The following is an 11,814-nucleotide window of genomic DNA, read 5'->3' on the forward strand; positions in this document are numbered from 1 at the left end:
TAAGCATGTTAAGTGCTATGTAAGTGTTAAATATTATTTATATTCCACCCAAGGGTCCAGGAAAGGTGGCAAATAATTTTCTTCAGAACTGCTAGCTCGGTGGGGCTCGGATTTTAAGGTCATTTACATTGCTCGGTCAGTCTTCTGCCAAGCATTTTTGGCACCAGCCTGCTAGGTTCTTTTGTAGCTGACTGAACCCAGTCAAAATTGTCTGGCAGACGGCAGGACTTTTTAAAATGTATTGTGCTCCAATCAGAAAGCTGCTGAATGCTGCACTTCTCAGAAAAGTGGTGCCCTTGTCCTTTTTAATGAAAGCTAGTCGGTATTCATTAGGAATAGACCATGGCTATTTCAGACACTGAAGAGAGCAGACACAGATCAATAGAAAAAAATAACTTCTTTTTATTTACAACAAAAAAATCCAAATATTGGATGCTGTAAACAAAATTCACAATCTGTTCCCTCTAGCAGTGATGCAAACACTTTAGCTCTTAGAGTCTGTTTTCCATCAGCTCTTTTTCTGTCTGTGACAGAGCCTATAGTCAAAATGTTCCACAAGAGCAATCCAAGGAGCAATTTGCTGCAACAGGATGCCTCACAGAAGGCAACAGTTGTATGGAATTCTGAGGGAGATCAAATGTGCACAGCCTCCTACAGACTGCAAGAGTTTGCAGTGCTTCAGCCAAGCTGTACTGAAATCTGCAGGCCCTTTTGCTATTTACTTTGTTAGCAAGCCATTATTACAACAGCAAGACAGTACATGGATTTTCTTTCTTGCAGTGGAAATTGTCTGCTCAAAGAAAACCCTACGAAAGAGTATATTCAAATAGATGCTGAAGATGTCGTTATGTTTTCTTTCCTTTTCTTATAGCTGCAGTTTTACCTAACACACTTCATTTTCTCAATGAAACAACAACAAAAAAGCTTCTTTTGAACTGGCATAAGCCTCCAACATAATACGCTTCATATACAGAGCATTTAACAAGATGTGCTTATAAGCTTTGCTCAAAGGACTTTGTGTAACATAAGTAAATTATTTTTAAAGCAAAAAAAAAAAAAAAAAAAGAGTTAGGAAATGTATGATTTCACTGGTGTTTTTACTTTCCCTTCTATTTTTAAGAGCAAGTTTTTGCATTTTGGAGGTTACATACATATCAGAAAACAATGTGATTTCAAAGCTTTCAGATATTTCATTATATTTATATTAGCACAAGTTTAGCTCCCTGTTGATTACCAATAAATCCAACTGTCACACAACAGTTTGACTGTAATCAGGTCAGCCTTTTTAATCAGTTCAGCATTTTAAAGATAGTCCTGCTTCTTTAGCAAGAAATGTCTGATTAGATGGGAAAGTGAAGCCTACAGAATACCAAGAGCTTTTTTGCTATAAAAGTACTAGTGCAAGAGAAAGAGAGAAAAAAAAACCAGACTTGATGAAAGGGAAGGTGTGCAAACCACAGAAGCAATCCAGCTTTGAAAATATGTTCTTATTTTACTCTTGGCCTGAACTCATGGCTCCTTCCCACCACTAACACCAGACACCTTTTAGACTACCAGCCACAGGAAAAAAACAAAGACCTATCAGTTCCACCACTTGTTCATTTACATATGCAAAATAGGTCTATAATACCTATATACTATATCCAAAAACATATTATGTATGTATCAAAATGCGCGTGCTGAAAGGTGCAGTAGGCTGAGCCCTGCTGCGTGCACTAAGATAAACAGCTGTTGTCAATCATAAAAAGTAATATTTGAGCTGAAAGAGGAAATAAATCAAATCTTTTTTTTGAAAGCAATGGAAAAAGGCTCCCCTCCAAAGGAAAAGTACATTGTCTCATGTATTATCAGTATTTTGTGGTTGTGGCACAGCTATAGATCCCAAACCCCTTTTAAATAGTGGATGACTCATTTATTTGCTGCAAATAGTTGTGGTAAGAGAGGACATACCACATTACCATCTGATCCTATTTCCCCAGCCCTCCCTTTAGCTTCCGTCAGAAAACCCTTTAAACAGCTACAGGCAATGCTCTGATTTTGACAAGTACATCCCAGTCTTGATCTACAGCTTGAAGTAACGGGCCATGGGAAACAAACCTTTCCTTTTCATAATTAATCAAGAAAGGCCTTCCCCTGACCAAAAGGGGGGGGGGGGGGCAGACACGACACAAATAGCCTACAGCCAGTGTGGGAGGGAGCGAGGAGAGGGAAGGAAAGAGAAGGTGGGGACAAGTACTCCCAAGTAAACACGAGTGGCAATGAAATAGCTTTTACATTTCCTGAAGAAATCACAGGGAAGGTGCTTCAGTAAACAAATCAGGATCCTGTTAAATTTGCCTTCAAAGATAAAAGTACAGAGGGTGGTAAAAATGGACTTGATTTAGTAGCTCTGTAATAACAAGGAGAGAACACACTGCAAGGATACCAGTTCCCTTTCCAAATACACATTTTAAAACTTAATCTTCTTTTACCTGAAACTTAAATGATGCAGAAAATACTGCATTAAGATTTCAAAATCAATGTCTGGAAGAAGAAGAAGAAGAATTAGCACCTCTCCTCCCCCCAGTCCTTCCCCAAGAGATGTCACTGAAGTGAAAATAGCGGTAAGGGTTGATTCCTCTCCCCATCCCCCTACTGATCTCTTAGGAGAGGAAATGAAAGCAAATAGTTATAATTCCAATGTAAAGTGATTCCATTTAAATAAAGTACAGTACTAAATTTGTAAATGCAGTGTGACAACCAGATCAAAGATGTTTAATATTTGCATAAAAATATATATATAATATATATAAAATATAATTTTAAGCAACCGTGCAACACTCTTAAAAAGGGTTCATTTCACATTTACTAAATGCTAGTGGTCCTGGAATGCATAATGCATTCTATTAAAATATTCCTTTAAATATTAACAATTAGTGTTCAAATGACCAACTAATACAATATTCTTTATCTGTCAGGGGGGTTAAATATCCTATCTTTGATCCACGTTCCACTGAATTATACATCATGGAGGTATGCAGTCACAAAATTAGTGGGTTAAATGTCAAAATGGTATTACAGTACAAAATGTGAAAAAAGATTCAGCTAATTAAATGTTTATCCATTTGTGGACTTATTATGGCTCACTAGCAACTCACTGAATTACTGTAATCTTTGTTCTTGCAACCAAAGACATTATTTGAATCCCACCTTAATCCTGACTGGTTCATTTAATTCAAATTTTCAGGTGTGGGTTATATATTCACTGCAAGGTGCCCACTGTCCTATGACAACCTGTTGCAAACTGGAAAACACACAGTACTTTATTTAAACATTCCTTAATTGCTACATTTTCCTAGACCACATTTAATACATACCTTGTGTGTGTGTATATATATATATATATATATATATATATATACATACATACACATACACACACACAAACACATATACACACATATACACACACGTACCTATGATAACATCACACTGACAATATTAACTTTATACAAGTATTTGCCAAGGAAAAAAATAGGGCATTTTCTCCATCACTGATTCACAAGCTTTTTTGTGTCTTCTTGTGTCCCTGATAAAACAAAATGCATGGTAAAAACCACAAAACTATATTTTTCTCACTTCAAATTTTCTGAAGGCATCAGGCACTTTTGATTAACATTGGTGTGTACAAATATAGTAACATCTTTTTATATTCTACTGTATCTTCTTTGCTTGGATAACTTATTTGTGAAATCTTTGGTCCTTGAGCATATTTTGTTTGCTATAGCTGTTTTTCTTGCATTTTCACATTTTTAAATGTGAAGCACACATGCAGCTGGAAATAATGGACTTGATAATCATGTGTTTTTCTGATAACTGTACCAATCTCCTACTGTTCATTTGGAGCAAGCTGTTTCTGTTAAAGCATTCTATTCAAGCAAGCTATACATTCTACATTATCATTCCATAGACAACACTTGTTGCAAGCCCCAAATGCAGTAATTCCAATATACATTTTATTTCAACTTATCTCAGCTTTATGCCTCTACTTTTAACTCCTGAATATATGAAAGCAAATTGTTTTGTTTTTTTGTTTTTTCTCCCTTTTGCGGATCCCATTCTAAAAAAGGCTTTCCAACCTTCTCTATGCCAAAGCTATGGGAGGAGGTATTGCCAACCCATATTGTCATCAAGCATTCCTTCCTTCTTTATTTCAGGGGAAGCTATTTGCTTTTAATGACAGGCCTCTTGTGCTCTGGGGTAGAATCCAATTATTTTTGGTTCTTTTCTAGATCATGCTCACGTAATTTATAAGAACCACAAGCTTTACCAAACTTGAAAGCTAGAGCAGATCATCATTGCACAAAACACCCCCATTTTAAGGAGTATATCACCCCTTTCTACTTGTTAGAAAAAGTTCTGCCCACCAGGTGTATTAAAACTGTCCTTAATTGCAGGGCAACCAAGTAGAGTATGTGTGCTGCTGGCATGTGAATACCGGCTGAACCTGGGCAATATAGTAATTGCTAAAGTTGGCATCTGCTACGTATGGGGCTGGCTGGTAATAGCAGGTGACATTGGCCACATTGGGGATGATATTTTGCTCAGCAAGAACACGGATGGCCAGCATGGTGATAAGATTTAGAGTCTGTCTCCTTTCATGTCCCATCAGGCACACTGTGCTCTCATTCACCACACCATGAAGAGTCATGAGATAGTCATACTTGCGATCCTCTAATCCCACGAAGTGGTTCTGCAAGTAAGACTCCAACTTTCTTTGCTGTTCTCCAATGTCTGAGAAGTCAATGAAAAACCTTGAACACATGTATCTCTGAAGGGACTTAATCTCAGATTCTGAGGCAGCCCTAAAGCCCCTTACCAAAAGGTTGCAGTATTTAAGAAGGCCACCGCCTCTGATTTCTTCTGGATTTCTGGTGGCAATTATCTTGTTGCACAGGTGATCAAAGGCTTCTTGGAAATCCCCATAGACACTCTCACCAATGATGGTTGGGTGAAAAGTTTCAGTCATGGGATTCTCTGAGCATTCATAAAAAAGCAGAAGGGAGTCTAATTTGATTTGAAAGGAGTCTACACTGAACTCAAACTGCCTCCTCAGAGAGTCCACAAACTTCAGCTCCACATTTTTGCCACTGTTGTTGGACAAGGAGATGAGACTCCATCGGTCTGAATCATTGCATACTTTTACCATTTTCTGCACATAAGCTTCCTATAATTTGAAAGACAAAATGAGCAGATGAAGAAACCAATACAAGCAATTCCCCTTCACAGACTTCATTTACATTCTCTCCTACCTCCACTCTCTGCCCACTTTTTGCAAAGTATTTTAAGTCTGGAGGAGACATATTTAACATAAGTGGTGGCAGCACTGTAGTTGCAAGGGGTGATGGGAGACGGAGTGCTTATGGGATTATACTAAGTAAGGAACAACTTTTGCAACAGTGTTTCTTTAAAGCGCTTCTATATATATATATAGAGAGAGAGGGAGAAGTTACAAAATGGATGGCACACATAGCATATATGTACACACTCTCTGTCTCACACAATCATTCTTGGGGATATGGAAGTTCACTATTAAAATATAGCATAAAAGCACTGCTGTAGGCTGCACGAAAATATATGTTTTACATTTTCAAACTAAAAGCTTGTTCTTTCAGCACAGCCCCTCCAAAACAACCCCAAATTTTTAAAATGCCCCCCAAACAGACAAAATAGATTTATGCTATTTGGCATAAACTATAAATTCAGAAAGTGAATCCTGTTTAAGACAAGAAATTCTGTTTAAAACAAGAAAACGTACACCTTCTCTGTCTGTCTCAGAAAAGTACTCACTGCAGAGTATTTTCCATGCAGATATATTTATATTTTAAGTAAGCTTATGATCACTTTAAACTATATTTCTATCCCTCTGAGCGACTAGGCTTTGTAAACTCCAACTTTCTAAATAAATGTACCCAATAAACTTAATGACAAAAGGAAAAAAAAAGTTCACTAATTCTGGCTACTCCTCATTAGCTCAGTACCTGATGCCATGATCACTTTAGTGCAAGTCAAACTCTCTTTGGTTAAATGGGGGTTTAAAATGATAGAAGAGTGTTTTTTTAAAAACAGACTGTAGGTGTCAATTTCATGACACCCTCCTTCTCCTCCCTCTCTACAAAACTCCTTCTTCCCTTGACTGTGTGTCTGGACTAGTGCAGATTTACCTTGAGGGTAAGCGGTGTGATCTTCTCCTTGTTAACTCCGTCAGGTAAGAAATCCAAAAGGCAGTCCAAGACCACGTCTTTCACAGTCTGAAACTCGGCTTCCCCTTTGAGGTCTGCGCAGAAGATGAGATCCAAGTCTTTGTAGCCCAGGCCACTGTCTTGGTGCAGGATGTGGCTGGCTGCCGAGCCGTTGAGTCGCACGTCTCGGACTCCAATGCACTTCTCCTCCAGACGGCTGCGCACCACCTTCACGATCTGCCGGGGCTGCATCTCCAGCGTGGGGAAGTTGCCCCGGCCGTGGATGGGGATGGTCTCGCTCAGGATGCGATCCAAGCGCCGCACTTGTTCCCAGCTCAGCACGTTGCAATGAGGGTTCTCGCCGCAGCCCGTGCAATTCCCACCGCTGGTGCAGCTGCTGAGCCGGCGAGCCTTTTCATCGTCAGCCATGGTCCGGAGCCGTTTCCTCTCGGGAGCTTGACAGAGGTCTGGTACGTCCCTTCTCGAGATGTCTTGCTGCTTGCTTCGCTCTTAACGGAACGGGAAAGCAAGCAATCAGCGCAGGGTTTGACATGCCCCAGCAGATCACCAGAGAGCCCTCGATACCCCCTCCGACACTGCAGCAGGCAACCGCCTAGAGGGGCTTTAGCTCTCGCCAGCGCTTAAAAGCCAAGCCAGCCGTGCAGCCACCACCCCCCTGTCGCTCTCTCGCACACGGCGCAGGAGGATCTATAAAGGCAGACCCACGGGGACACAAACAGGGGATCACATTCACACTGACACCCCCCTCCCCTCCCAAAGGACGAGATCGCTCCGATCTGGGTCACCTGGGCTGGGCTGAGCTGAGCTGCCTTCTGGAGACGGGCTGGGGAGCAGACAGCCAAATGGGCGCTGCTCCTCTGCCCAACCGGAGAGCGCGCCTGACCCGGGAGCCCCTGTGTGCCTGGCTTTCTGCTCCTCTCTTCTTGTGCAATACCCGCGGCCGCGGCCGTTTGCTTGCTCAGCGCCGTGCGGTGTGCAGCCCGGAGCGCCCTTCCTCCTGCCCTGCGCCCGGCCGCCGCGGCTGCTGGCGTCTCTAGAGCTTTCCTAGTTCTGCCCGGGAAAGGTCCTCAGTAGTTTTTATATGGGGTTTCTGCGCTCTTCCGGGGCTCCGAGCTCCACACTGCCCACGCCCCCCTCATTTGCATGGACAAGCCGCGGCTGCTCTTGGCCAGGCTCCCCCGCCACGCCCACCTCATATGCATAAACAGCTGTTCTCAGCACTCGGCGCCTATTCAACAGTCCTTCCAGAGAGCTTCCTTCGCAGCAAGGTCTAGCTGGGACTAGGGGGGGAAGGGGTGGAAAGAGAGAGAGAGCAAAGCTGGAGCTTGGAGCCTGCTGATGTTTGGGCCCAAAGGCCTCCCCCACCCCCAACTGTAGCACGTAACAAACAAAACAAAAAATCCTCTGTTCAACTACTGGTCCCTACACCCAAGCAAAAGTCGGACCCTTAGGCGTACCACACCAGAAATGCTGAAATACCTGCTTGTGGCAGCTGGATCCAGGCAAAATTTGCCTCCTAATTCCCAAAATCCAATACCTAAATAGTTACCATGTAGAGTTGCTCCTCCTGCGCCAAAAAAAATTCTACACCCTGGGGTATCCCTGTAGAGGAGCGCCACAAAATGCCAGAACTGACACACGGATCCTACAGAATCCATCTAGGGTTTTTTTGGGGTGGGGGGCCTTCCTTCCCAAATCCCATGGAATGAACAGAACACGACTGTAGTTACTTGTACTACACCAACAACTGGGGACCGAGATGCACCCAAATATGTACGTGGCTCCAGCAGCCTCTTATTTCCCCCCAGATCCTTCTTCTAGGAGACATCAAGTTTAGGCGTCATTTTACATCAGACAAGTCTTTATTGAATTCGTTGAGTTTGGGTGAAACCAGATCACACATCTTGATCACTATCAACCAAATTTCATGCCATAACACTGACCTTTAGTAATGAAATGGTCGAGCAGGTGGTGATGATCTCATTATTTGTGGTTTTAGCTGATCAACTCCTGGCTGAGATTTTCAGAGCCGTCTGCGAAATTGAGACGCATATCTTCTATTAACACATTTTAATATGTGTCTAAATCTCCTAGACTGCTTTGACACTCCCCCAGTACATTGGATACATTAGCGAGATGGGATAGATTTATCTGGGATAAAAGGATGGCTCCTTTTGCTATTAATCTAAAAGGTGAAAAAAAAATGGATGAACGGAGATGCTGGCTTTTTCATGTGCCAGGGTGTATCAGTTTTTTATAGTGGAATAAGACGTGGTCTCTATTTATGCAATAGAATATAGGCTTGTGGACAACATTTTGCTTGATCTCGCCTCAGGTGCCATATATGTTTTTGCATTGTTCTTGCACCAGCATTTTTATGTTCAAGCATGATCAGAAATATGTATAGTCTATTCCTACAGTACAACTTCGGGGTTTTAACAAAACAAAACGCAAGCCTAGGTAGGATCCAGCAAACTCCAGGTGCTGTCTTTGCAGTGCTAGTCAGCAGGAGTGCATATGGGTTTTAGCGGCGCTCAAGTGCTGGAATATGTTAGGGTCCAGCTTTTTTTGCTGCAGTAAGAGCTGAAAGACATTTTCTATGGAGGCAATAGAACTTGGGGGTTCAGGGCCAAAAACTGATTGATCCATCAGGCTCCGGCTGCTGAATACGGATTTTTGCAGCGCTCATGCTTCGTGATGCATGAACGGCCGTCTTCCTCTGCCATTCCCCCCGCCTCTCCCGCAGTAGGGACAGTTAAATTTATTGTCTATTTTTGGAGGCTTGGAGCCAAACATCAACAGGATCCAGGTAGGTCCAGTTTTGTCTCTGCGGATTTAACAATATGGATACAATAAATATTGTACTCGCAGAGCAGAATAAAACGCAGATCACGCAGTACAGAAGGCACATGAGTGCAGCCATGCTACAATTAAAAAACTTCTTCCTTGGTTTGCACTAGGCTGGTCTTTTCTTCAATTAAAATGTCTGGTAGGCTGCTTTAAATATTTGTGATGTTTTAAAATGGCTGGAGATGCGCCCTGAGTTTGCAGGGAGTAGATGTTGCATAAACAACACAGCGTGAAAAGGAAAGCCACTCTTGTATTCTCTGCCGTGTGCCACCGAAATCCACAAAACAGCTCCACCTGTGAGCTGCCCAATGTGGCTATAACTAGAGCCCTCGAGGGGCTCCCGCTACGTAGTTCCGCTTTAGGGGGGACCTCCGACTGATCAACGGGACAGCGAAAGGGGGCGTGGTGGACACGGGCTGAGTCTGGTGCATGGCGGCAGATGGGGCCGGCACGTTCCTGGGGGGATGGGCGGGGCGAGCAGCCGCGGGACCAGAGGGAGCCGGACGGGACAGAACGTCACAGGTCCGGACGTTCCAGCAACAGCTGCGGGGCGATTCCAAAGGGCTGGGAGGTGCGAAGGGCTCCGCCAATCGCCGAAGCTGACGAGTTTTCCCTCCCCCTCTTCCCCCCCGGCGAGGAGCCAATTGGATGAGCGCGGGTACCAGCTCCGTGTGAATGAGCTCTCCGGGCGCACGGGCTGCTGTGGAGACACCCACGCACAGAAGGGCTGGCTGCTGGCTATTTGCAGCCGCTCGGCTCAGCCCCGGGAAGGGGGGGAGAGACCCGTCGCTTTATGGCACCAGCGAGGTGGGGGGCAGAAAAGAGAGAGATCGCTGCAGGCCTCCATGCAAGCCGAAGGGTTTCTTGGTTCAGCACAGCGGGGTGGCTCCGGGCTGCTCTGCAGAAAGGCTTCAGAAAACGCGAGGCGATGGGGCGCCCCCCGCCCCCGGCCTGGGGGGGGGAGGGTGCGAGGAGCCAGCAGGTTGTCACAGATCGGCCCAGGAACAGTTACCTCGCGTGAATGCGCTACACAGTGCTGAGACTAGGGGCTGTGCCTCCATACACCCACCCACTGGCCCTGGGAGTGGGGGGCCGCTCCGTGTGGCGCCGCAGAGCAAAGAAATCCCAGCAGCCTGCAAGCCCTTTAGCAAGGAAAGAGCAGCTACGCACACAAGTCCTCCCTCCCTCCCTTGCTGCCACAGCGATCACCCTCTGGGCCGCCCCACAGAGGCAGGCCCAGCTGCTTCCCTGTAACAGTGCCGGGGGGGGGGGGAGGATGTACTTCGTAACACCCCCGCCTCCCCTCCAACGGGCCAGAGGGAGACGAGCCGCCCGAGGCAAACAGGAAAGAACAGCGGGAGCGACCCAGCCTTGCCCCCCTGCTGCTGCTGCTGCTCTGGCTGAGGTTTTGCCTTGCGGGGGCGCAGCTGTGTGGCAATGCCTCCCCCTGCCGGCCGCTGGGCGCCAGGCACTCACACGCAGGCCGAGTCCCCTGCCTCGCCTCCCGCAGCGATGTTATCCCCGTTTCCTTCCCCTCCAAGCGCCCGGAGATCAGCCCTGCCCCGCCAACGCGCCGCTGTTATCCCCGCTGCAGGGCCCGCGCTTGGTCCTTGGGGCTAGCGCGTCCGCCTGCAGCTCCTTTTCTTGGCTGCAGTTGGGCAAGGGGCGGGGGGAGGGGAGCGGCAAAGGGGAACACCCTCCTACTGCCTTACATTTATACTCACTTGTCACACAACTCTATGGACACAACACAGCTCCATCGATTTTTGTAACTGGGAGGACCCAAGCGGCACAGCAGCATTAACAGGAACAGAAAGCAAAGTCCTGGCCCGCTGAACTTTCCAAGCAGAGTGGCAGAAGTGTGCGTGCAATAAGAGAGTGGGGTGAGATAGACCCAAACCTGGATCCAACCTTGGAGGGGTCGTGGAAATCCTAACCTGCATCTGGGAACGAATTTTGCAAATAGCCACCGCCCCCTCCCTTTTTTTAAATATTGGTTTAGCTCCAAACCCCATTTCCCAACACGCACAAACGTCTGAAACTCTCAACGGCTTTCCTTTTTTGTCCCACAGACAGACCTCAGTAGAAATATCAATTTCATTTCATTTCTATACCATTCATCAGGCTTCTAGCTTTACATAGGACATTTTTATTGACACAATCAAGAAATTACCTCTGACACTGCCAACCTCCAGTCCCAGCGGGGAAGCAGATCTTCTGGCCTGTGGTAAGGAAGGCACAGCCCAGGCCAACCCGCCTTTTCCAGCACAAACTAGAATGGGAATGTAACATATGTTCAGTGTATCTTACATCTGTGTGTACGCTTATGCAAATTTATATGGTCTTTTCAAAACTGCAATTTCAGTTTCCAAAACTATATATAGAATCTTTTATGTACAAAGGTCACATTTGAAAAGGGCCTGCTGGATTACTCACAGCAAGTCCGGTAATTTAAGGAAACTGATATCAATCTTCTCAGATTACTTTTTACTTGATTATGGAATTTAAAAAGAAGTTGAAAGATTTTACATAGCCAACAGCAGCTCTGCAAAATAAAATAAATATTGAGTTTAACAGCCTTAACCTGTTGAATTGAGCATATAATAAAATCCTTTTAATAAGACTATCCCCCTTCTCTCTCTCTCTCTCTCTCTCTCACACACACACACACACACACACACACACACACCTCTCTATCAGAGTCCAGAATTTTACACCAATT

The 11,814-nt window shown here is 45.0% G+C and overlaps 1 protein-coding gene across 1 annotated transcript; it reads right to left on the reverse strand.

The window, feature by feature from the left end:
• Positions 1-382: 382 nt before the first annotated feature.
• Positions 383-6,798, reverse strand: TENT5A (terminal nucleotidyltransferase 5A). The gene is made up of 2 exons (XM_067532645.1): positions 6,204-6,798; positions 383-5,206 (listed from the first exon to the last, which is right to left on the reverse strand). The coding sequence occupies exons 1-2, from the start codon at positions 6,648-6,650 to the stop codon at positions 4,427-4,429; spliced, it is 1,227 nt and encodes a 408-aa protein (XP_067388746.1). The 5' UTR covers positions 6,651-6,798; the 3' UTR covers positions 383-4,426.
• Between the last annotated feature and the right edge of the window lie 5,016 nt (positions 6,799-11,814).

The sequence above is a fragment of the Emydura macquarii genome, unplaced genomic scaffold, assembly GCF_026122565.2.
Source record: "Emydura macquarii macquarii isolate MOO-44397 ecotype Brisbane River unplaced genomic scaffold, CSIRO-AGI_Emac_v2 contig_3295, whole genome shotgun sequence".
NCBI classification, from domain to species: Eukaryota; Metazoa; Chordata; order Testudines; family Chelidae; genus Emydura; species Emydura macquarii.